The sequence below is a fragment of the Leuresthes tenuis genome, unplaced genomic scaffold (genome assembly GCF_036924035.1).
Source record: "Leuresthes tenuis unplaced genomic scaffold, fLeuTen1.0.hap1 SCAF_24, whole genome shotgun sequence".
NCBI classification, from domain to species: domain Eukaryota; kingdom Metazoa; phylum Chordata; class Actinopteri; order Atheriniformes; family Atherinopsidae; genus Leuresthes; species Leuresthes tenuis.
In genome coordinates, this window is record NW_027325378.1 from 15371160 (window position 1) to 15395945 (window position 24786).

The 24786-nt window shown below is 41.1% G+C and overlaps 1 protein-coding gene across 1 annotated transcript in view; it reads right to left on the bottom strand.

The window, feature by feature from the left end:
* The window catches only part of LOC140284391 (uncharacterized), a 96336-nt gene extending 71550 nt beyond the window's left edge, over positions 1-24786 (bottom strand). The window contains exons 1-2 of the mRNA XM_072378266.1: positions 24671-24786; positions 1006-1129 (exon numbers count right to left, since the gene is read on the bottom strand). Coding sequence (XP_072234367.1) covers positions 1006-1129; positions 24671-24696 — 150 coding nt within the window. The 5' untranslated portion in view covers positions 24697-24786. The remainder of the gene's footprint in view (positions 1-1005; positions 1130-24670) is intronic.

Sequence of the window (24786 nt, forward strand, 5' to 3'; positions counted from 1 at the left end):
CAAACAACATATTCTGAAGATCAAATTTTGTGGCGATCACCGGCATCTGTGACTGTGTGCGGGACTGGGTCAGCAGATCAATGTGTGCGCCTGCACTGCAGACACACCAGTGAAACAGAAACACAAGCAGCGGGGAAAAAAAGATATAAAAACATTGGTTGAAATTATGATTAACACAACAAGCTCCACTTACTTTACTCACTGCTCTGAGACTCTGTAATAACACAAACCACTAATTAGCAGCAGTGCAAATGAGTCAGCTCACAGGAAGCATAAACAAAAAGTAACCAGACAACACACATATAAACAACTAACAAGCCAGGGTTTACCACAAACACAAATGCATGTGTGTTCATTTCTGCAAGCCTGTGAGTGAGTTTGTGTGTGTGTTTTAACCATAAGCCACAGAAGACAGTAAAACAGCAGTGGGTATAATTTAGTGACACCCTGTAAGGAGGTGTGGGAAGGCCGTAAAAAACTCTCTCTTTTTAATCCCAGCCGGCGATGCCATGTTTGTTACCCAGGGCTGTGAGATATGCTAGTAATTCATCACACACGCCACGGCTTCCTGTTAAACCTGGCTGCACATGGAGCGCTTGTGGCACAGCTGCCAAACCAATATCGTAAAAAAGAAGACTTTGCCACTCCTCAAGCAAGCTTCTAAACAAGAAGCATGCTGCAGAGAAATCTACTTTAACTAGTCATTTAATAGTTTAGTCAGTTTCAGAGCTGCAGTGAAAATGTCTGTTTCGATAAGAGAAATCAGTTCTTTTCAATGCAGAAACAACCTTGACATAAAGAAATTTAAACAGCCGGATGAATAACTATTATAATACATTTGAGGAGATGAGGAAAGATTTCTATACAAGGAACGATCTAACCCAAGATTTAGAAAATTTCACAAAAACTTTAAGGCTGAACAGAACGTACTGTTAGATTCTGCGGTGATTGTTGGAAGATTCTTCTCTCTAATGTACTCAAATAAGGAAATGTCAAGTCCATTACCTTTTGCTTTTGTTGTAAATTCTCTCTCAGCTCCCTCTCCAGAACAGAGTTGGATATTTCTTTGGTTTGCGCCTGGATTCCCAGGTCTTCTGCCGCAAATCCTTGCTGGATGAAGGGATCAGTACTATTAAAATAAAGAAAAGGAGAAAAAGGAGAGGATGGCAAACAAACAACAGAAAAAAAAAACTGAAGAAACAAATTAACATAAAACACTTGTTTGAATACATCAGTACAGATTCAAATAAGTATTTTTTTGTAATAGGCACTGTGAGGAACTACTGTAAAAGCCTCTGGCAGGTTTTTGCCATCATGTAATCTTTTCATTCATTCATACATTTTTCAAACCTCTTTCTCCTGTTAAGGGTCACACGTGGACTGGAGTCTGTCCCAGCTTGGCCGGTTAAAAGTGGGGCACACCTGGGACAGATCTTTTAGCATGTTTACTGAATATATTAACATGTCATCCCAATTGCAGCTGTGAAAGCTGATCATCGTGTAATTTGAATATTCAAAAATAAGTGATTTTCAACAAATAACATAAAAAATGAAGATGAATAAAACATAACAATAATATGAATGCTGAGAGAACTTTGATATTAGGCAAGAGGATTTATAAAATGCCTTCAAATTTAAAATAGTGTAGTGTATTGGGGGTGATACATAATTTTAAAGATTAAATTAAAACACAAAAAAAGACACAATGGCACAAAGACCCAAATTAATTGGTGCAAGTCGAACAGCACATAGACTTGTTTCTACCTGCAAGACTGTGTGTGAGTGCATGTTTCCCGGTGGTGAAAACACATAAGCTCTGCCCAGACACTATTCTGAGTCACTAGTGACAGCTGTCACACAACCAAGATGGGGGGGGGGGTCTTACAGTAGTGTGTGGGACCTTTCATAAAACACACACAGCCACATGTACTTAGGCGCAATCAAGCAAACGCACACAACTTCGTATTCATCCACCTCATGAGATGAGCTGTTCTGATGAAACTGCGCAGATTAAAAATTTGAAACTCACATTCGATGAAGTGTGTTGACACTTGCGCACCAATCAGACAAGGATTTGACAGAAGAGACAAGAGTGAACAGAGAGCGCCGAGAGTTAAATCTGTCACTTCAGGACAAGAAAATAAATTTCAGTCAAATTTGTCAAAATTTGTCAGATTGTGAAAAAACTGACTTTATACTATGGTCTCATTCTGTGTCTGTAAGAGAAGAGTGAAATGTTTGCACTCCTCTTTCATCAGTCCACTCGATTGATGTGAATTATCACTAAGCATAAATGTACAAAAAGAAATGACACTTTTTTGTATTTTAGGATCTTTTAGATCGACAAAAAACATTTGGTATAAATGTTTTTCATTTCAAAACTGCTTCTCCTGCAAGATTGGCAAAAATAACTAATCAATCCCAAATTCAGGAGATGAAAGGCCAAAAATGGGAAGATGTTATAAACTCAAAGAGGGTTCGGAATGAAAAGTTACTGCAGGCAGTTTGATCCCTTTCTTTACCTGCACAGCAGGGTGGTGGACTTGGAGAGTAAGTAAGTGCGTGTGCAAGCAAGTACTACAGAAAACACTGAGTGGGTGAGGAAAGGAAAACTAATATGTATTCAGATAAGATAACAGAAATGAAAATGTTGCATTATGTAATGGCACCTAAGCTTCCACGTTCATTATAAGCATTAAATGAAAATGAGTAATTTAACAAGAGCAGGAAGTTTAACCTCAAACATTTTAAATGTCTTTGGGAAGGTAAATATGAAAACATGCAGAAAAATTTGGTCTTTAAAATGTCAAAATGCTAATTTATTCATGCCATTCATGGCGTGTGTGTCTGCATGTGTCTGCATATCATTATAGGCCATGATCATGCATGTGATAAATGAGTCTATATAACTTACAATATTGTTGTGTACAATAAGTAGCAGGCTTAACAAATGACACAATGTCAAAGCAACAAATGAGCAGAAGATTCCTGTGTAAAGCCATAAGTGTTGCTATGATTACTGTGTGGACAGAGAGAGCAGGGTGAGTGAATGTGACTGAGGACTGTGTGTGTGTATCACTGTGAGCGTGTGTGATATTAAAGCAAGCTCTCGATTTCTCAAGCTGTCACTCAGGCCTATTAAGCAAGGATAACAAAATTAGTCATGAATATGCAGTAATAACATGCAAATTGCCACCACTTCCCCCACCCTGTGTGCATGTGGGGGTGTGTGAGTGTGTATATGTGTTTGCCCTCAGGGCTGTAGACATTGGCTCTGTAAACCCAATTCTTTCTACATCATTACAGCAACAAGGCATAATTCATAAGAATAATATAAACATGCATGTAGCCTGACATGAATGCACAAGCAGACACGTGCATGTCCACGTAGAACCAGGACAAAGGTCCCCTGCGCCACTCTCTTCTCATGCCAGGGCTTCTTTTCTGAAGGGTGCCTTTTTTTTTTTTTTCATCTGACAAAAAAAAGTTTGGGGCTCCTTTTTCCATGTCGGTGCATGTGAAGACACCAACATGTAGATAGTCTGTTGCCTCCATGTCCCCAGGGTGATGTTTGACACAGCTTGGGTGCTGCCACAGCAATTAACCTCCCTGTTAATGAGGGGGGCTCTGTCAAGCAGCCAGATGGCACCGCCTGGCACGCTGCCATGCACACACATGTATGCACATATGCCCACACAAGTGCGTTCCCGGATGCACACATATACATTTAAGAAGCACCATCTCTCCCCCCGCTGCACGTCTAACTGTTGCTGGTTGTCAGCAGCCCTCAACAATTCCTTAGGCAGCCCCCTCCTTCTTCGTCTTCTCCTGCATTGTCTTCTCCTCAGCGATCCCCTCTTCCCTCCTTAGCTCCATCTCTGGCAGCTGCTTATCCATGTCGCAGCACTGCAGATGTCACAACTCACCAGCTGGGGGAACAGCAGGGGAGGAGAAGAGAGGGAAACATTTGAGAGGAGAGGAGGAGTTAGTTGCATCTCTGTTTTTGACAGAGAAGCAGCCAACGAGATGAAGATTTATATTTTCATATATGACTGACTAATCCACTTAGCCAGATTAGTTTTGTAAAGATTGTAACTTTTTCAGACGTGTTTTGCATAGCTTTTATGAAAAAGGCACATCATATCATTCTGAATTTGGCATGATTATTATAAAATATCTATTTATATTAGCAAGTGCATGTGAATGAGTAGGTAGGGATGCTATTCGTGCTCTGCTTTGTGTGTTTGTTAAAGAGTGTGGCTGTTGGCACACTACATGTCCATATAGCAGCCCACCAGGCCAGCGTATTGATCAGTTAGCTTGGCCTAATAGGAGAAGAGGAGCCTGACCTGGGAAAGTCAATATGGAGAAAAAGAGACATATCCTCCTCCTGTCCTGAGAGAGAAGAGGGAAAGAGAGGTCAGGAGAGAAAGAAACAGCTCAGAAACAGAAGGAGGTGGTAATGTGCATCTACACTACTACTGACATCATCTGGACACTGAAATAAGGAAATACATGATCACGATAAAAATAATAAAGTTAAAATGATGAACTTCAAGTCCCCTGCTGTCTAAATCACTTGTCACTTGTTTTGAACACAGAAAAGTTTGAAAAAGAACGCTTGCACTGAGGGATACTGCCTGTGTGTAAGATAAGCTAAGTTCCTGCCTTTCCCATATGACAATCAGGATACTCTGTCAAAGCTTCCTTTTTTTCCTAACTAACTTTCAGCATGCCACTGCTTTTGGAAAAGGAAAACAGCACTCAAGTTAACTCAAGTGTAAAAGACTCTGCAGGAGATTATACTGAGGGAAAATAATTAAAAAATTGAGGAAAGACGGAAAGGAAAAAAAAAAAAACTGACATCCACTCACACATCAATACATCGATAGATCAATGTGTTTGTGCGAATGTGTTCTGTACACCATTTCACCTAAAATATATAAATAAACTTGTAGATAAACAAAAAAAGAAAAAGTGGAAAAGAAAAGTAGATAAAAGACTTAGGTTTCACCACACACACACACACACACTTACCTGGCTGAGTGATGCTACCCTGGAGGGTGGCTTCAATCTGATGTGTTTAATGTTGATGCTGTTGGCAAGAAACACTCACCCGCTGTTTAAACCTGCCTGTCATTTCATTTCATGAGATCTGATTTACTCATTGCATTTAATTTTTTTTTTTTTTTTATCGTTCTACGTGCAGCAATTTAAAACGCACAAGGTGTGATGCAAATCCCCATATCTCTGACAGCAAGTACACTGACTGAGGATCCCTCACGCCCTTCGGAGCCTTTCACACGGATCGGAAAGAAATCCTATCCAGCCACAAACTCAACTGTGCCACATTGTGCAAGACCACTGATTCTTGCTTGGCTGGGTGCTTTAATTGGCTGCACTGCAGGCAGTCAAACTACTGACAGTTACTTTTGACCATATTTGGATGTGTTTTTTGTTTCAAATGACAGCTTTTAAGAAAGAAAAAAAATCAACTGACTGCAGTAATATGTCCATGTATGGAAATATGTGATTTATTTATATCAACTTTTGGGTTGAAGAATTTCCTTGCCAGAACAGACATCAATGAATAAGATGCATGATAGTTACATATGTACTGTCAATTTCTTTTTTTTAATTTACTGGATAGTTTTGAGGTAAATACATATATATATTACTCCAATCATTTTCCAGAAAGGTCTACATTAGAAACAGTCTTTGTCAAAAAGTATTTAGCGGTCTTAGAGAACCATAAGAGAACTGCATGTTGGGAAATATCACAGGCATTTGCATAATGCCACGGGGACAGTGGTGTTGCTCCCGAAGGAGCACCGCCTCTCAAAGGATCGACAGAGTCCCTGAGGCCAACTGCGCTATCTTTATCTGCAGGGGGGTATTTGTGCATATATGTGTGTATGTGTCTGCTTTCTTCAAAAAGTTTCTCATTATTTCAGTAGTTGGAGTCAAGTGTTAGAATTCTTGAGAACAAACTGGTTCGTTTATGAACCCACCAGGGGAGTAAATAGAGATCATCAGAAATCACTGATACGAACTATGTTTGGATATACGTGATTGGATTTGATGCGTACCACAGGCCCAGCAGGCTCCTCCTACAGCCAAGTCCTCAGATCATTTTCAGTCACCTACAGCACAATGACATCCTGATTATTTAGTCACCCCAGCATTCGAAGCAGTGATTATACAATTTGTTGTTGGCATGAATAATTGTGTAATCTGTTGCTTGAATTCAATCTTACATACTATGATCTACAATACATGACCTGGCCTTTTAAAAGATTGCCAGATTGCATTTCTGAACTAATCTTTAAATATTCATATAAAGATCCATTTTCTCCCTTCAACTTTAACTTCTCATCAATACATATCATCTGGCACTGCTCAACAAATGAAAATCGTTTAGTAATAGCTGATTCTCTTGGATGCCGTATATTGTGATGAAATTTGACAGCTCCCAGGAGTATAAATGTGAGGAGTGTCACCTCTGACTAATTGCTAAGAATTAGCATCCCGTTAACTCAACAACATGACAAAATTATCAAGAGAAAAGAGGTGAAAACAATAATATACAAAACACATCTGTGTAAATAAACTACCGGAGGCCAAAAATACCATGCTAAAAATGGAAAAAATAATAATAATATCAAAGATAAAGGAATGAATCACAGATAAAATTAGAAATATAATTACTCTACTTTGGATTTCCTCTTTGGAAATTTGTAAAAAAAAAAATAAATCTGAAGCAGCTGTACTGTAGGAGGTTACTTCCTCTCAAAGGAGAATGATGACAAAGAGACTTCTCATGTGAAAGGACATAAAACCTCAGACAGACACATACACACAGTCTTCAGCTCAAAAACCCTTGGCATCATCCTGTCTTTTCTTTCTCTGACTGAATGTTTGTGAGGAAGACGTAGAAAATGTGGCAGCACAGTTACTGTGAGGTCAGCTCAAATTGTAAAAAGAGGAGAAAATTAGTGGGAAAAAGTACAAATGAACAGAGCTTAATAAATAAGTAAACACGGGAAATCTTTAAAAACAACAGAAAGAGCGAAAGACCGGAGGACTGACAGAGAGCCACAGCAGCACTGCTGAAATATCGGTCACTCTATCGCTGTGGTGACAGGGGTCACTCGAAGAAAAGGAAATCAATGGTGGCAGCAGTGACTCACAGGTCAACACGTAGCCCTGTGTGTGAATGTATGTGTGTCTGAGCATGCTTTAAATAAGAGTGTGTGTGTGTGGTTCAATTACGCATATGCTTAGTGTGTTCAAATTGGAAACTGTGCATTTGCCTTTACGCAGCACATAGGGTAGTAAAATGGCAACCTACATTAAAAAAAAACACAAGGTGGTGCACATGGAAAGCTGGGACTTAGTCCAATGTGTGTGAAATAAAATTCCTGTCCACTGCGAGAACAAGATATTTTTTCAGGGCACTCATTTCAAATAGAATAAACATCCTGGAACGCACAGAAAGTGAAGAAGATGACACTGTTCTAAATTGTAGTCAATCGCATTGCACATGTACAGTAATGTCAAGTAAGGATACACACAGACTAGCTGTGCAGCCGTCATCACACAGCTCCAGTTGTTGAATCGGTTTCTTTCAGTCTTACTAAACAAACGTTCCCATATTTCCACCACTTTTTAAGCGGAAACACTAATAGCAAAGATGTACCATCAGTAGATGGCACTGCACGTCCTCACTTTCCAACCTGTAGAACACGACACGCCCACTAATGCTGTCACAGTTCGCACTTAAAAAGCTGCTTTGTTTTTGTTCCAGACGACGATCAATTTAGGTTCCAGATCGGATCATTTTTCCAAATACTCCGAACAGTTCAAAAGTAGGTGCGCACGCTGGAACGGGACCCGTTTCGTGTTGGCTGAAAAAGGGGGAATTTATGTCAATCTGGCCACTAAGGCATTTACATCGAGACACAACATTCTCTCCCCCTTCATAAAACATTCATATTCTACTGCAGCTGCAATGTGACAAAGCGAGGACCTGGCAATTGTAGAGGTCAGTGGCTAATATAGGTAGGCTATGTGTGTTTGGGAGTGTGGCTGCATACGAGTGTCTGTGTATGCATGCCTTATATACCCTTGGGTTAGCAGGAGTTACGACCTGCTTACATTATTAAGGTGAGTAGTAGGCTGTGTTATGTATGCCTAAACAGCCAGTCAATTCATTACAGATGCAATCCCCTAAGTACATGAATAAGCACACGGCTTTCTCCCTTTCGCTCCCTCTCTGAACTGTAAAGGAGACAAAATATTGGTGTGATACAGAGCGCTTTAGATAAATCAGAAACAGGAGCAAATTAATAATAAGGAATAAAACAGCATTAGCTGATTAAGTATGTATGGTAGAGTGGCGGCTGTAATTTACAGGCAGCTGGGTTGGGTGTCCGGAATAAGGTCTCATTACAGATCACTGCTATGTGTGTGTGTGTGTGTGTGTGTGTGTGTGTGTGTGTCCGTCCAGTTAGTAATCTGTCACTAGTGGTCTCAGCTTTATGAAAAGGCCTGCAATCTATGATAATGAGCCATGCAAAGGTTATGACTATGGTAAATGCATTTGTTAGTGAGAGTGCTTATGTTTATAGGTCTGTCTGTGTGGTAATGACACAATACTGTTTGTGTGGTGGGATAATAAACTATTAAAAGTTAAGTCAGTCAATCTTTTTTCAGCATATTTTTGTCAAATTCAGCTGTTTTCTATATTTCATGAAACCTTCAGGCCCCTCAACTCATGCACATGAAGTCTCTAGTCTTTTCAAATGCCTCCTTAAAACATGAAAAGGCATTTTTGTTATTATTGTAGTCTTGTCAACATGAATCTGACCTAACTCACCTAGAACCATGTAAGAACTTGTTAAGAAAAGTGCCATACAAATAATGTTTTTTCATTATTATTTTTGTCATCATTGTTTGTTCGTCATTGTCAAAGTAATACAAAATAAATCTTATAAAATAATTAAAACCTTTTTTGTTCACAGCCGCGGCTATGTTGATGGAAGAAAGACAAAGTGGGTCAAGGTGATCCACATAATTACTAAATAGGCATAACGGTTGTGCACAAAGACCAAATGCTCAAAAGCTAGTCCTAGAATTGTTTATTTTCCATGAGGATGAACACAGATTTTGAACTAAGCTCCCACTCATTATTTTTAAATTGGATGCATTTTGTTTTGTTTTTTTATATAAATCCTTTTCTGTTGCACAAAAACAGATAACTGGTTTTGTAATGCTGACCATGTCTTGCTATAGTTCTCTCCTACTGGATGATCATTCTTGTTCCTTAATCAGGAGTATCCTAATCAGATTCCCTACAGTTACGTTCTGGAGGTAAGCATTAGAGACATCTTATGGAAGAAGTTGAACTTGATGCATGGAGATGTTGAAAAAAACAAAAAGGGTGCCATTATAAATATATTTAGACAAACTGAGAAACAAACTTAGAAGTTTGGTATTGTCAGGAAGTGGCGATATAGATAAGGTTAAGAGAACAGGACTTGACAGTTACTAAATAGAATTAAATCCCAGAAGAGAGAAAAACAACCCTATTCCAGTTATAATTTTGAGTTTTTACAGGTCAGGCCCAGTGATGAGCAGAGACTAAAGGTAAAGGGTAACAGATAAATTAAAAAGAGATAACAAAAAGCGCTGAAGTCCAAAAGGTGACTCAGAAAGAGAACTCAGGATCTCAGGACACACAGATCAGTCCAGGAAAACAAAAGTCCTTCACGGTGAGTTATCCATTGAAGGGAAAAAACAAAGTACTGACGGGTCCTGTGCTGTGCATGAACTAAGGCTGGCTTTTCCAGGAAACGGGCTTTGTACTGTGGCAGAGGTAGTAGTGGCTCCAGTGTTCAGTGATCCAACGCGATTGAATACTCTGTAATAGGCCAAGAATTCTGTTGGCAAGCAAAAGGAAACAAAAACATGTATTTATGTTATTTGAAAAACACAAAAAGCCAGAAGTAGGCCAGAGTTGTACCACGTATGGATAAGCAACGATCTGGCAACAAGAGAGCAGAAGACTGGAGCTTAAGTACTCGGCACACGGCAGCAACCACAGGTGAGTCGAATGATCAATCAACCAGCCGTCACAGCAACCGCCAGGAAGTCCATAGCACAGCACCGGGAACACAGGAAAGACCGAAAAGCATGACAAAAATCACAGACCCTCACTACTGCAGTTTTGCAAAGAACTTTCTGTTGGGTACAAAACCCATACAAATTTGGCCATGCAAGCACAACACTGTGCAGAGCAAGGCCTTGACCCTTAATACTCAGTCGTAAGGTTGGATTTTTAAACTCTGGAGACGGGGACCTTGTCTGATGTCTCCTCTCAATCGTTTCTGTTATGAATTTGCTTAAATGTCTTACTTGCAGATGTGGTTCAGACCACATGAACACGTTTTCATGTGAAAATAATCTTTTTAATAGGGAATATGGTAATTGTTCCTGTCAGCAGGTGTTAGCCATGTTTCTTCTTTATATCAGATGGAGCTGATCAACCAGTATGAGGGAGCTGATCAACCAGTATGAGGGACAATCTGGTGTTTTCTGGAATCCCGGAGCAGGCAGACGAGGATCCTGAACTCACAGTGAAAAGCTTCATTCAAAATCAGCTGAAACTTCCAGGAGATGTAGTGAAAAACATTACTTTTCACCGAGTCCACCGCCTGGGAGGGAAGAGACCTGATGCCCGCCGACCGAGACCGATTGTGGCCAAGTTCGAGCATTATCAACAGAAGGTCCAGGTGAGGGGCCGCGGCAGGGAGCTGAGAGGAACGGACTTCAGCGTCAACGACCAGTTTCCCAAAGAAATCCTGGAAAGACGCAGGGTTCTGTTCCCCATCCGGAGAAAGTTCATGGAAGGAGGCTCCCGAGCTGTCATCGCGGTGGATAAGTTATTCATCAACGGGCAGCTGTACCGCGACCAGGAAACCACTCCTTGGCTCTTCTAAACTCCAGGTGATCTGTATTCGTTAACTTGTATAAATCATATCACCATAGATGGTACATAAGTAACTCTGAAATAATCTATCCAATTCACAGTTATCTATCAAGGCAAAATATATAGCTCACTGCCAGTCTCACCAGCATAGGATATATGCAGTTCATATTTGTTTATTTGGGTATGTTTTTTTGTTTTTGTTTTTCCTTTTTCTATCTCACACTTCCACTCTTTTGCACTGTTTTTCTATTCTGTCTTTCTTCCCCAACCCGCTGCGTTTCCACCTTAATAAGTAATGTTAACAAGCACGGCGCACATAGAGTTTTGAGCAGAGCACATAATCAAGTTCCACACAGCATCGACAGCGCAAGTACATATTGTAGCAAGCTCATACTGACAACTGAAACACCAACAATGGCATGTTCACGGAAGCATATATGCACACACACGCACGGGATGCTTTTAGCAAGCATCCAGCACTCACTGCGTTAGTCTGAGCATGTCCACACTGAGGTTTATCTCATGGAATGTGCATGGAGCTGGGTCCAGAGAGAAGAGATTAAAAATCTCCAATAAATTGAAGGATTTACAGGCGGACATTGTTTTATTACAGGAGATTCATTTATCAAAGACTGTAGCTGATGTTCTCACCACAGCACAGTTTCCTCATGTGTACTCAGCCTGTTACAACTCCAGACAAAGAGGTGTAGCCATTCTGATAAATAGAAGAGTAAATTTCACCGTAAACAACACAGTTATAGATCCAGAAGGTAGATTTCTAATAGTTAATTTATCTGTTCAAAATATGAATTTATGCATTGCAAATATATATGGTCCAAATGTGGATGACCCCTCATTTTTTCACTCCTTTTTCACTTCACTCTCTGATCACTCAGATAACACACTCATCATAGGAGGGGACTTTAACATGGTATTAGACTCAGGAGTAGACAGACTCAGTACTTCAGGAAGTCAGCGGAACTGGCAGTCCATGAATATTGTTAAACAGTATATGAAAGATTTTGGTCTTTGTGATGCTTGGCGCTCCCACCACCCCACTCTTAGAGAATACACCTTCTTCTCACCGGTACACCACTCATACTCAAGAATAGATTATTTCTTAGTTAGCAGTTCCTTGATGAGGGATATTTCAGACACCAAAATCCACCCCATCACTATCAGTGATCACGCTCCAGTTTCTATCACACTGAAGAATAACAGAGTTACACCACCAGCTAGGAATTGGAGATTTAATACATCATTACTAAAAGACCCTGATTTTATTAATTATTTCAAAAGGGAATGGTCTGTATATTTAGAAAATAATGACCTGCCAGGAATGTCAGCTTGTACTCTTTGGGAAGCCGGAAAAGCAGTTATGAGAGGCAAAATAATCTCTTTTTCATCGAATAAGAAAAAGAGGGAAAGTTCAAGGAAATCAGATTTAGAACTCAGGATTAAATCATTAGAAATTGTCTACAGTACCTCCAAAGAGGAACACACACTGAATGAATTAAGAAAAGCTAAACTTGAATTAAACAAAATTATTGATAAACAAACACAGTTTCTCATACAAAGACTTCGCTTGGAGAACTTTGAGCATGGCAATAAATCTGGAAGGTTCCTAGCTAACCAACTAAAGAGAAACAAAGAGAAAACAACAATCACTTCTGTTAAAGACTCAAAAGGAAATGTCACCCATGACCCCGATGTAATCAACAATGCTTTTAGGGACTTCTATAAAACCTTATATTCATCACAAAATGATCCATCAGACAGTAACATAGATCAGTTTCTTAGTAATATCAACCTTCCAAAATTACAAACCGAACAGGCAATGGCTCTGGATTCAACTCTTTCAATAGGAGAACTCCATGAAGCCCTTCAACATATGCCTAGTAACAAAGCCCCGGGACCAGATGGTTTTCCAGCAGAGTTCTACAAAGAATTTTGGACTGTTTTGGCACCTGCATTTCACAAAATGGTATTACAAGTTAAGCAGAATGGCAGATTATCCCCACACATGAACTCTGCTAACATTATCTTGCTACAGAAACCAGGAAAAGACCCCATACTTCCATCCAGCTACCGCCCAATATCTCTAATAAATGCAGACCTCAAAATAATTTGTAAAGCCCTCGCCAAAAGAATAGAAAAAATAACTCCACTTATAATACATCCTGACCAGACAGGTTTCATAAAGGGTAGACACTCATCCACTAACACTCGCAGGCTAATTAATCTCATAGACTATTCTACCATCAACAACCTGGAAACCACAATAGTCTCTCTAGATGCAGAAAAAGCATTTGATCGAGTGAACTGGAAATTTTTATTCGCAGCATTAAACAAATTTGGGTTTGGGTCACATTTCATCAACTGGATAAGGATATTATATAGCTCCCCAAATGCGTGTGTTAGGACAAATGATCAAACCTCTCCAAACTTCAGTCTGCAGAGAGGTACAAGACAGGGTTGCCCACTTTCTCCCTCACTTTTTGCTATTTTCATCGAACCTTTAGCAGCTGCTATCAGACAAGATAGAAATATTAAAGGCATCCAACCCCAAAATATTGAGCATAAAATAAGTCTTTATGCTGATGATGTTTTACTTTTCCTTCAGAACTCTCAAACGTCTCTCACTCACACGATCACACTCATAAATAAATTCTCAGCACTTTCTGACTACTCTATCAATTGGTCTAAGACCACAGTTCTGCCCATTAACTGCAGAGTCCAGAATATACCTGCAATCACTTTACAGTCAGGAAATATCAGATATTTAGGCATAAACATTTCCTCCAGGCTCTCAGAGCTAACAAAGCTAAATTATGTGCAATTATTAAAGACAGTAGAGGACGATCTCTCTCGTTGGAAGTCCTTACCTATATCACTTATGGGGAGAGTTACAACCATTAAAATGATGATACTACCAAAAGTTAATTATTTGTTCTCAATGATCCCCATAAAACCATCTGCTACTTGGTTTAAGTCACTAGATTCTTGCATCTCCAAATTTCTGTGGAAAAACAAACCACCACGTATTAGTTTAAAAACCCTACAGAAGACCAAGGACAGTGGTGGATTAGATTTACCTAATTTTCAGCACTATTCCTTAGCCAATAGGTTACAGTATATATCAAAATGGTTTAAACCTAGCCCAATAGATGAACCATGGATAAATGTAGAACAAGCATTGTGTGATAATCTGGAAATCTCTGACCTGCCACTTATTAGTCAAAACGTAAAACATCACAAATGTTTCAAAAGCATTAACATCAGCACCTCTCTGACAGCCTGGTGGGAATTTCTTAAAATAACAAAGTCTTCAATTGTCCCATGTAAGCTTACACCCATCTGGAACAATCCTGACATACTGCAAAACAAAAAAATGCTAAACTTTACTCTGTGGAAGATCAAAGGAATCAAACATCTGGAACATATAATCCAAAATGGACATTTTATTTCATTTGATGAGCTCATATCACAACACGAGATAGGCAGCAATAAATTCCTAGAATATCAACAACTTAAGTCTATAATAACAAAGAAATATATCCTCCACCAACCAGACTTACAACTCCCGACTAGGGTAGCAGAATTTCTAAGCATCTGCACCCCAAAACTACTATCAAAAATATATAAATTATTGTCTAAAATAGATGACACAATGTCTCTTCCATCCTCAAAATGGGAGGCAGATTTATCCATCAGTTCTAGTCATAGCTTCTGGCCACAAATATGTTTGAACACCTTCAGAATGACTCAGAATTCTAATTTACAGCTCATACAATACAAAATCCTTCATAGAACACACTATACAGGACAAAGGATGTTCAGGATGGGTCTAACACACTCAAACATCTGCTCACAGATGCACAGATAACACACCTGATGATTATGCACACGCTTTGTGGTTCTGTGCGCCTGTCCAGAAGTTCTGGCTTGAAGTCTGTGCGGACCTATCAACATGGCTAAAGTGTAGCATTCCTGCATGCCCCAGACTGTGCATACTGGGTGACTTAGACAACATCAACATGGAAATTAACTCAGCACACATGGTTCTCACAGTGTTATGTATCGCAAAGAAAACTATTCTCATGAACTGGAAAGCGAAGAACAATCTGTGTATTAACCAGTTTAGAAATTTTCTTTTAGATTATATTAGCATGGAAACAATGTCTGCCTCCTCAAAACATCAATTGGCTGAATTTAACTCTCTCTGGTTCCCGCTGATTAGCTTTATCACATAGTGGTGGTGGTGGGTTGCTGTCCCGTCGCTCTGGGCGGTTGGGTGTGTGCTGGGGGGGGCTGTGTGGCTTCGGGCGTCTGGTGGTCTCGCGGGTCGTGGGGACCGGGTTGGTCATTGCTGGGGGGGACTGTGTGTCGGGCTTGGAGGGCAGTTTTGGGGGCTTGCGGGTGGGACTGTCTTGCGGTGTGGGGCGGGGTCACTTAGAGGCCTTGGGGTGGTGGCTGCTGGCTCTATGCCGGGTGGCTGGGCCGCTCCGGCATGGGTGGTGGTGCTGGGCCTGGGCCCTGGTGGCTGGGCGCTGCCTTGCGCCCGGGGGGGGGCCCTGCCTGTGCCTGGAGGGGCTGGGTTGTCCTGGACGCGCCACAGTATGGGTGGGTTGGTGCAGGTCCTGGTGCCGGGCTTGTTGCTCTGGGACCTCCAAGGTGTCCGCAGATGGTTGTTTTTTTTTCAGGGTGTTGGGGCGTGCGGTGGGGGGGGGCGGTGCTTTTCCCCTGTTGGGGGGGGAGGGGTGGCCTGTGTGATGGTGGGTCTCAGGCCCGGGCTGCTGCGACTGGTGTGACCGGGAGGTTTGTTTGTTTGTTTTTTGTTGTTGTTTGTTTGTTGTTTGTAGAGGTCCTCCGGGGTGGGGTGGGGCGGGATGGGTACCTTCTGGGGGTACAGTAGCTCCCGCAATATGGTCGCTGCAGGCCCCGAGCCTGGTGGACATCAGCCCCTCCTGCCCTGGGTTGGCTCCCAGGTAGCGGGGATGCCTATTGCAGCCAGTCCCTGGCTGCCTTCTCCGGGGAAGAGTAGCTCCCCCCGGTGTATATCCCCATACCCCTCTCCCTTCTGGCTCCTGTACACAGCACACACTCACACATGAAGGGTTTTGGGGGCGTGTGTGTTCGGTGGGGTGTAGTGGATGGGGCCACGTAGGTGGTCCCCTTTGGTTGCACTCTGCAGTTCCCCGCCCCTGTTTTAATTACACCTTAGACATTACTACTTATCAAACACACACTCACACACACACATTAGGTCTTGGGGGGTGGTTACACTGAGTGGCATCTGGTGGGCGGGGCTCTTTGGGTATGTAGGCTGCCCAGAGGGCCGCGCTCCCAGTCCTACAAGTTGGGCTGCCCCTCAATTTTAATCGCTCACTATTAGAAAATATTGAAGAGCCAGAAGGGTGAGGGGAGGGGTCTTCTTCCCACACCCCTGCTTCCTGGTTGCTGCTCGGGGCGGGAGGGGCCAAGAGGATTAATTAATTGTTCTGCTGGTTCGGGGTCTGTGGTGGCTGGGGGGCTGCTGGCCCCCTGGTGTGCCCGCTGCACTACACCCCAGTGGAGTCGAGGGAGGGAGGACGTGTGGATGTATGGGACGTGAAAGTGTGTGTGGTAATGATTGGGCCTGGATCTGGGACTTGCTGTCGCCTGGCCTGCCTGTGCTTCTCCCGATGGGGGGGCGGCGTTGCCTCTCCCCGCTGCTCGCGACTTCACCCACCTGTGGGCACGTCTTGACTCCCAGGGCACTTGGCCAGGGGCGCTGGGGCAGGCGCTGACCCACTGCGTGGCTGTCTGGGGCACTTGGCCCTCCTGGGTATTGGGTGGGGCCTCTGCCGGGGGGTTTGGGGGCGCTCGGGCTCCCGGGGCCCGGGTCCAGTGCACGGCCCATGTCTGGGCGGCTGGGACCTGGCGGGGTCGGTGGGCTGTTGCCCCTGGCTCTCTGAGGGCCTCTGCCCTATGCTTATGGGGGCTCTATCCGGGGGCTTCCTCTGCAGTCTTCTGGGTGGATGCGTGGTTGTCCCTGCGGTGGGCTTCGTGGGTTCTGTGCTCCGTGGGGGCTGCTGGTGGCCTGGGTCTTGTGGCCCTCTCTGCCTGCTTCTGATTGCTGGGGGGGGGCTGTGGATTGTGGCCCTGTACACTTATACACTCATAACTAACCACGGTTACCATGTAGATCCTGTGCCATGGGTGTTGCATGTTCTCACACACACATTTATTAGCCCAGTAGCATGCTCGCTAAGCAGTTTATGTGTTATCCTGTGGTTTCAGGTCATCTCTCCACAGCTGTGTTGTATGCGATTACCGCTTCTTGTGCTTGTTTTTGTTTGTTTGTGTGTTTGTTTTTTCTCTGCTTGTCTGCTTTCAGGTGCTCCTGGTGGCGCTAAGGCTGGATTCCCCTCAGAGGCCATGGATTGTTGTCTGTTTTGTTTTTTACAGGTGTAGCAGCTGGTTGTCTGGTTTTTGTTTCTATTTTTGTTCTGTTTCCTCTTCTTTCCTCTTCTTCTTTCCTTGTCCCCCGGTCCGGTTCAGTTCTATTACATGTCATATATTGTAAACAGAAATAAATAAATGGGCATCAAGGGGAGCTTTACATTTATAAAACTTCCCTTGGCAAAGCAAATCTGTTTGGCATCAAAGGTATTCAGACTACAATTCTGCTGCCATAATGCTGAACAGGACAAGGGGGAAAAAAAAAAAAAAAAAAAAAAAAAAAAAAAAAAAAAAAAAAAAAAAAAAAAAAAAAAAAAAAAGATGGAGCTGATCATTGATGTGATCACTTAACACTTTATTTTGAAAAAAAAAGCTTCCATCTCTCTCCGACTGCATTGACTGTTGTTTAAAAAAAAAAGGCAAAAAACATTTTAAGAGACATTTAAAAATGATATGTATGCTAAGTTTCTGTTTTTATGCCGCTTCTGTTTAATTCACTGTTGATTTGATGTCTTATACATATCTAGCTTTTATCTAGTTTCACTAATTATCCTATTCTGTCCCTTATTGTTGCATGGTTTTAGACAGAGGGACCTGTTTACACGATGTTATGATCTATATCTGCTAATCTTGCTTCCAGCTGCTTTGGGCTACAAAAACCTTGATCAGAGGTTTCTTAATAAATATGGGACTGCAACAGAGTAAGTTTTAAATAGGCCTGAATGCTGACTCAAAAAACTTTTATCGTAGCAACTAAATCACTTACGGAGATTCTTGTGAATGAAAGCCAAAGGGTTCGAACTACTATGACGTTGCTATGATGATGCTTCGATGTAAAAAGTAAATCACCTTTGTGACACTGAAAACCCGGGGTTGAACTTAGAGTTAACTCGCTAAGCCTCAAATCCTGATTTATAATACAGACCCCAGGTCATCTCCAGATTAAGGCTTTGGCAACAAAAAAAAAAAAAGGAGCATCAGATAAACTGTGGGAATAGCTGCTACTTGTACTCAAAACACGACTGGTAGTACAAGGAGAAATAGTTGCAGTACTTCCACTGCAAGAAAGATAAAGACTGACATTTTAACTTAAATTCAGAGAATCTGCTTCTTCTCTGCATTCAACTGTCACCGTCCCTCTCTCTCCTCACATTTCATTTCTTCTTCTGTTTCCAGCCTGCAACCTCCTCACAATCTCGTCTCCTCCTGTCTCAGTCTTTTTGCCCCTCACCCACGCATCCTCATCCCTAACATCCCCCCTAACCACCAAACCCCCTCACCACACACACACACACACACACACACCCTCACTTTCCATTTTCATGTTTCTTTTATATCTGAAAATAGTCATCCATTTATGCAATCATCCCCCTTTTTCACTACTCCTCCAATTCTTTTCTCTGGAGCTAGGTCAACTGAAAGCAACAGAGGAGAAAAACAAAAGCAGGAACATGTGCATTGTGAGTCACCAGATCACAACAGAATGTGATGGATGAAAGAAATAGCATAATTCAACTCATAGTGATAGTGACTGCAACGAACACACCAGCATCTTGTTCTACTACATTAAAGCCTGCATGTTTAGAGCGAGTGTACAGAAAGTGTGGGCTTCTATTTAGTCCAGAGAAAGACTGATTCAAGTATGAAGTAATGTAACCATGTTTATAGCCTGAGGGAGACAGAAAAAACATGTTCTGTGTTGTACTTTTGAAAAGATAGAATACTGGATCACATGTAGCGGATGTATTTATCAAACAGTATTTTCAAGAAGGGAGAAAACTAAATAAGGCAGCAAATGACCACTGACAAAAACGAAATCTGAAATCAGCATACCATTGAAAAGTGATTTGAATCATTAAATCTGTGCATGAAATTGTTGATGAATTTTCTCGGAGTTGGCTAATATTCCTGCATTGGAGCAAATCCCCTTCACCCGAAACAGCAGCTATTTTCAGCTTCTGTGTTAAAGTCCTGTAAATGAAATCTTTGGTTTGTTCTGAACATAAAACTGTAATAAAAGAATGATCACACAGATTAGAGAGCCACAGTCATCCAGGTGCATCAGGCTGACTGCTTACAGTTCCGTCCTGTGACTGATATATTAACAAAGGTTTACAAGGGCAGAGCTTTACATATGTAAGTTTGGCCTTATGGCTGACCTTACAATGCACTTAGTATCCTGTACGGGGAGTAATGCTGCAACCACTCCTACAAGCCATTTATTCCAGCTAACGACCGTCAAGCACTCATAAATCAGCATTAGGAACCTCTGTCGCCCTCTCTCTCTCTCACTCAATAAGTCTCCCCTTTCTTTGGCTCCCTCTCTTCTTCTGATCTTTTTTGTACGTTCTCTCCTTCTTTCCCATCTTCACTGTTGGTTATTCATTATAGGTCTAACATTTCACTATTAAAAAAACTCTGTGCCATTATCTAATCTATCCAATGTTAATTTTTGACATGCCGTTACCTTTTCCTCTCCTTCTTCTAACTTTTATTCCATCTCCACTTTCGTCTGTCTTCGAGAAACCTTTTTCCTCCTGCCATTTGCTTATGTATCTCATCCCCCTGCCATCGATTCTATTTCACCCTCTCTTTTTAAAAATTCCTTCTCCAGCAGATAGAGATAGCGTCCCTGAAACGTCTAACCTGGTATTGGCACCTCTATTGATTTTAATTAAGCTAATTAGTTCATTATTCCAAGGATCAAACAGGGGCATCCATTAGTGTATGGGGGTGGGGGGTGTGGGAGGACTTGGGGTAAGGCTGGGTTGGGCGGTGGTGGGTTGTGGAGTTAATATGGTAATGAAGACAATCAATTATCACTCACAGCAAAGTCATTAACAACAGTATTAGCATAGTCAACCATCGCAACCCCTTGACCTAAACTGCTCTGTCTTTCTCTCTCTCTCACTCCCTCTCGCCATCCAAGCAGCTGCCACATGAGCAAATACTTAAGTGTGCGTGAGGGGGTGAGGAGAGTGAATGATAAAGGTCACACTGATCAGGCTGTTTTTAATGCAGACCTGAATTGAGTTTCTATATCATCTCATTGACTTGAGCCGGGCAGTCACTACTACACATGGTTAGCCAGGTTTGGAGCGCATGCTTTTTGCATCATGTCCAACACATGAACTATATACAAGCTGGACAAACTGATTACACTCTTACAGAAAATAATTCATATGAGTTCATATGCTATTAGAATTAATGTAGCTTAAGTGTGGAGGAAATGAGTGTTCATAAATTTGTGTCACTGTTGTCACATGGAAACAGTTTGAAGCTGAACTTAATGTTTGAAGCTAAAAAGTTGTGGTCATTCTGATTGCAGGGCTCTTTTTATTAATTCCAGAAAAGTTGCTCTATTGGAAATAAAGAGGTCTCCACTCAAATGTAGAGTAACTTACGGACGTCCTTCATGATGTACTGTTTTCTTGAACTACAGCCAGGAAAGCAAAATGGGTATTAAGAATGTCACAACTAAGTGGGCTCCACATGACAGGAAAAATTATGTTCTCATTAGCGTGGATTAAGTCATGAAACCAATTTTCTTATTTGGTTCCCGGGCCTTAAGATTTTAATAAGCTCTGTTCTGTGGTTTATGGGAATGTCATAGTCACTTTGTGAGTCACACGAAAAATTCAGAGACTCATCTCAGCTGAGGACATAACTATTATTCATTTATTGTAGATTTTTTTTCTATCATGTGGGTGTTTTTGAATTTGATTGGAATGGCAACGGTTTCGAGAAGCGCGCACAAATGGAAAGAGGACGAGATGAGTGGATGAAAGACCGAGCGAGTGATCTGATCCAACCTGATCCCAATGCCCAGCCCACAGAACCCCGTACTGCAGATCAACAACTAAAATCTGATTAAGACTAATACTTAGGATGTCTGAATGATCATCCAATCATAGTATAATCGAGATAAAGGAACATTGATGGGTTGCCTAAAAAGACTGAAAAAAAAAAAAAAAAAAATTCTATGAAAATGACAATTGAGTTTTTTTCCCGAAAGCTAAACACTCTAATAATGGCATGACCCCCCATTGTGCTTAAGTTTACATCATAACTCCAATAAAATCCTGTGTAAACATTTTTTTAGTGTAGCTGCTGCTACTGGGGCCAACCAATGATACCATAGTAGTTGAGAAGAAGAGTGTTGTTAGTGTTTGTTGTCAAGCTGAATATGAAGATTTTTCTGTTGTATTTCCTAGTATTGAGAGTAGAAAAGAAATATTATTTGCGTGCACCCAACTAAGATTCCTCACATAGGAGTTGCTGGCCATTTTAAAACAAGTATAGGCATCAGCAATAAAGCTACTTGTATTTTAATACATGCTTGTACTGTATTCTGAGAACGTACCGATTCCATCTCTAATGCATGACAAATAGGTCACAAGCTAACTGCACTAGTCTAAAACAGAGAATACAAGCCTTGGATTTCATGATATTATGACCACAAAACAAACTCTGTTTAGTGTCCATTAGAGTTTAGGCCCTTTGTGCATCAACAAAACCATACACTACGATTCAATCAGATGTTAGCCAAGCTCCTATTACAGAGTTCATTGCATCATTTACATGGTGGAACGGTCCATAAGTAGCTCTAAATGCTCCTCATTTGATTGGATTTCACATTATGGGCATTAGGGCAGAAACCCACTATTGTCCCCTGACTGTCCTAATAGACTGTTGAGTGAGGCAGTCCATTTGTTTGTATTCGTTTACCAATCTTGACTCTAAAATCGTACAAACTAACATAAACAGACAGAGAGGGCATCATTTACGCCGGGTGAAAATGGAGATCAAAAGCTTAGAAGATGGTTCGATACGACGGCAAGCGACTATGTTCCCACAAACTGAGTCTCTTTGGTTGCCTAAAGAAGTGACCGACAATAGTGACAGTTAACGTCTTCTGAATGATCCTGAACACAGGCCCTACGGCCACCGGAGAAAATGTCACTACTTATCATCAAGATACTAAATATCGAAATGATTAAATAAAGAATACATTTTCAGTTAATGAGCTATTCTATCTGTCCACTTTCGTACACCGATGAAAGCGTTTCAGCCAGCAAAGGACCAACAAACACAGTCTAACCATAATGATTCTCCATCTTAACTCACCATAACGCCGCAGTGAAGGTAACTTCAGCAGGGACTGAATAAAACTGCAACTGCAGATGCAACCAACAACAGCAACAGGTCTCACAGCTAAAGGAAACTAAAAAAAGGAGCAGCAGCTAGGTGTGGCAACATTTGTTGTGGAAGGACAAGTGCAGATAAAATAAAAGTAGTAGGTGTGCATTTCGCAGGTGAGTCTAATCTGTCTGTTTCCAGGCCAAAGTAAGAAGTTCAACCTACATTACAGCTGTTCTCCTCTGGCTCTCTGTTGTGAAAGGTTATCTATGACATCCTTAAGCTGGAAATTCTCTTTTTTTTTCACTTCTTCACAGCTGTAACCTCCTTCAGTTTTGCCAGTTGCTGTAATATCGTTGGAATATGCATAGAACACTGCTGATAATATATGTGAACGTTAATGAATGCATTGGTTTTTCTCATTATTCTGTCCACATGTACTGTGTGACAGCTTGAAATAAAATGATGTACTGTAAAACTAATTCGGTATAGGCATTTGGGAAAAAAAACCCATGAAGACATTGGCTTTTTGTTGCTAAAGCAATGTCATTGAAAGTAATTAAGTTTTACATTGATAAAAAAAAATTAAAAAATTGGACAACTTTGAATAGTAAGAAATGCAAAGCACTGCTTTACGGTAACTTAGAGTAGAGTTACATTGTACACAGCACACAAAGTTGGCCCTCTGACCTTCTCCATAATAGCAGATAAGTACTTTGATGTATAATAGACCATAATTATTTTTCTGTGTGCAAAATCCACTCAGAAGAGTGAATATTGATAGAAGCCTCACCATAAGTGAAATGGAACAATAACTTAAGGTCACTACATTCAGTTATGATGATGTCTTTAGTCCTGCATTGTGTTGATGAAGTCTTGAAAAGAATTATTCTGTATAAAGTTCGGCAGAAGATTTTTTGCACTCAGCTTTCCACCTCCAGTGCACAAAGAATGAATGATAATTTGTGGCTTCCTCAGAAAAATGCTTGAGGTCACAACCTTAGCGGTAATTATAGTGGACCTTCAATGCTCGACTTACTCTTTAGTTTGTATTCAAGAGTTGAATGTATCTTAAACCAAAAAACACTTGCCATTATGCATAAACTGAAAACTGTTGAACAGCTCCATGCTGTCTGTAATTGCTTTTCTATAACACTATTATACTAAATTGTAATATTATTATATCCAAACAATGAGGGACTTTCACAGACTGTACTATTACCCATATTCAGAGTTATTGCCGCTGATTAGATTGTATGAAGTGGGACATGCTTTAGCCTCTATTAGCATACACAAATAAAAGATCCTGGAAACAATACCGTCGCAGAGAAAAGAAAAGAAAGTCATGAACTGCTTTCTTCTCCTTTTCTTGCTTTCAAATCCATTTTCTTTTCCACCGTCATAGTTATTCATGCTTGATATTGCTTACAAATAGACTTCTCATCCTATTGACATATTCCACCTTGCTTACTGCAGAATTCTAAAGAAAATGCCTCCGCTTAAACAGATACGTAGTTGTAGTTCAATAATTTATTAATTTCAGTACATGGACAGGAAAAGCGGTCGTCTGCCAACCGGATAGCTGATGGTTCGATTATCAGATTCCCCGGCTACATGTCAACAAATGCGATTATCAGCGTGTGAATGTGTGTGACAGAGAAAAAAAAATGGCATAGATTAAGATGTAGTTCCCTATGAATGTGGCTTGAACTGTAAAAGTGCTAGGAGTAAACATCTAGACTAGAAAAGTGCTGTAGAAACACATTCCCCAGTCCATTCTTTGAATTTATGGGTAAGTCATGCTTGCAGGTTGTTTGTGTGCAGGCACACGCAGGGGCAGACGTGACCTTCTTCAGGCTGTTAAGAGTCAGGTTGTGCTCAAAGTGAACTTTAAATATCTAAATCATCAGAAATTGAAAAGGTTTTTCTCAAGTTGTCTTCATCTTTATGTCTTCTATTTTGTGGGAACACTGTGAAATATCTTTCGAAAAATGTTAATGAAGAACCTCTAGGCTCTGAAACTATTATGTCATCGAGACTGTCATCGAGATTAAAAGATAGAATTATGCAAGGCAGAAGACATTGATAAAAACTTACGTCCAAACTGGAAAGTCTGCATCCATCTTCCCTTTGCAAATCCTCTATGGTCTGAATAAGCAACTGGTTCTGGTCTGTCAGGTCTTTCATATAGGACTGCAAGAAATCCACTTTTT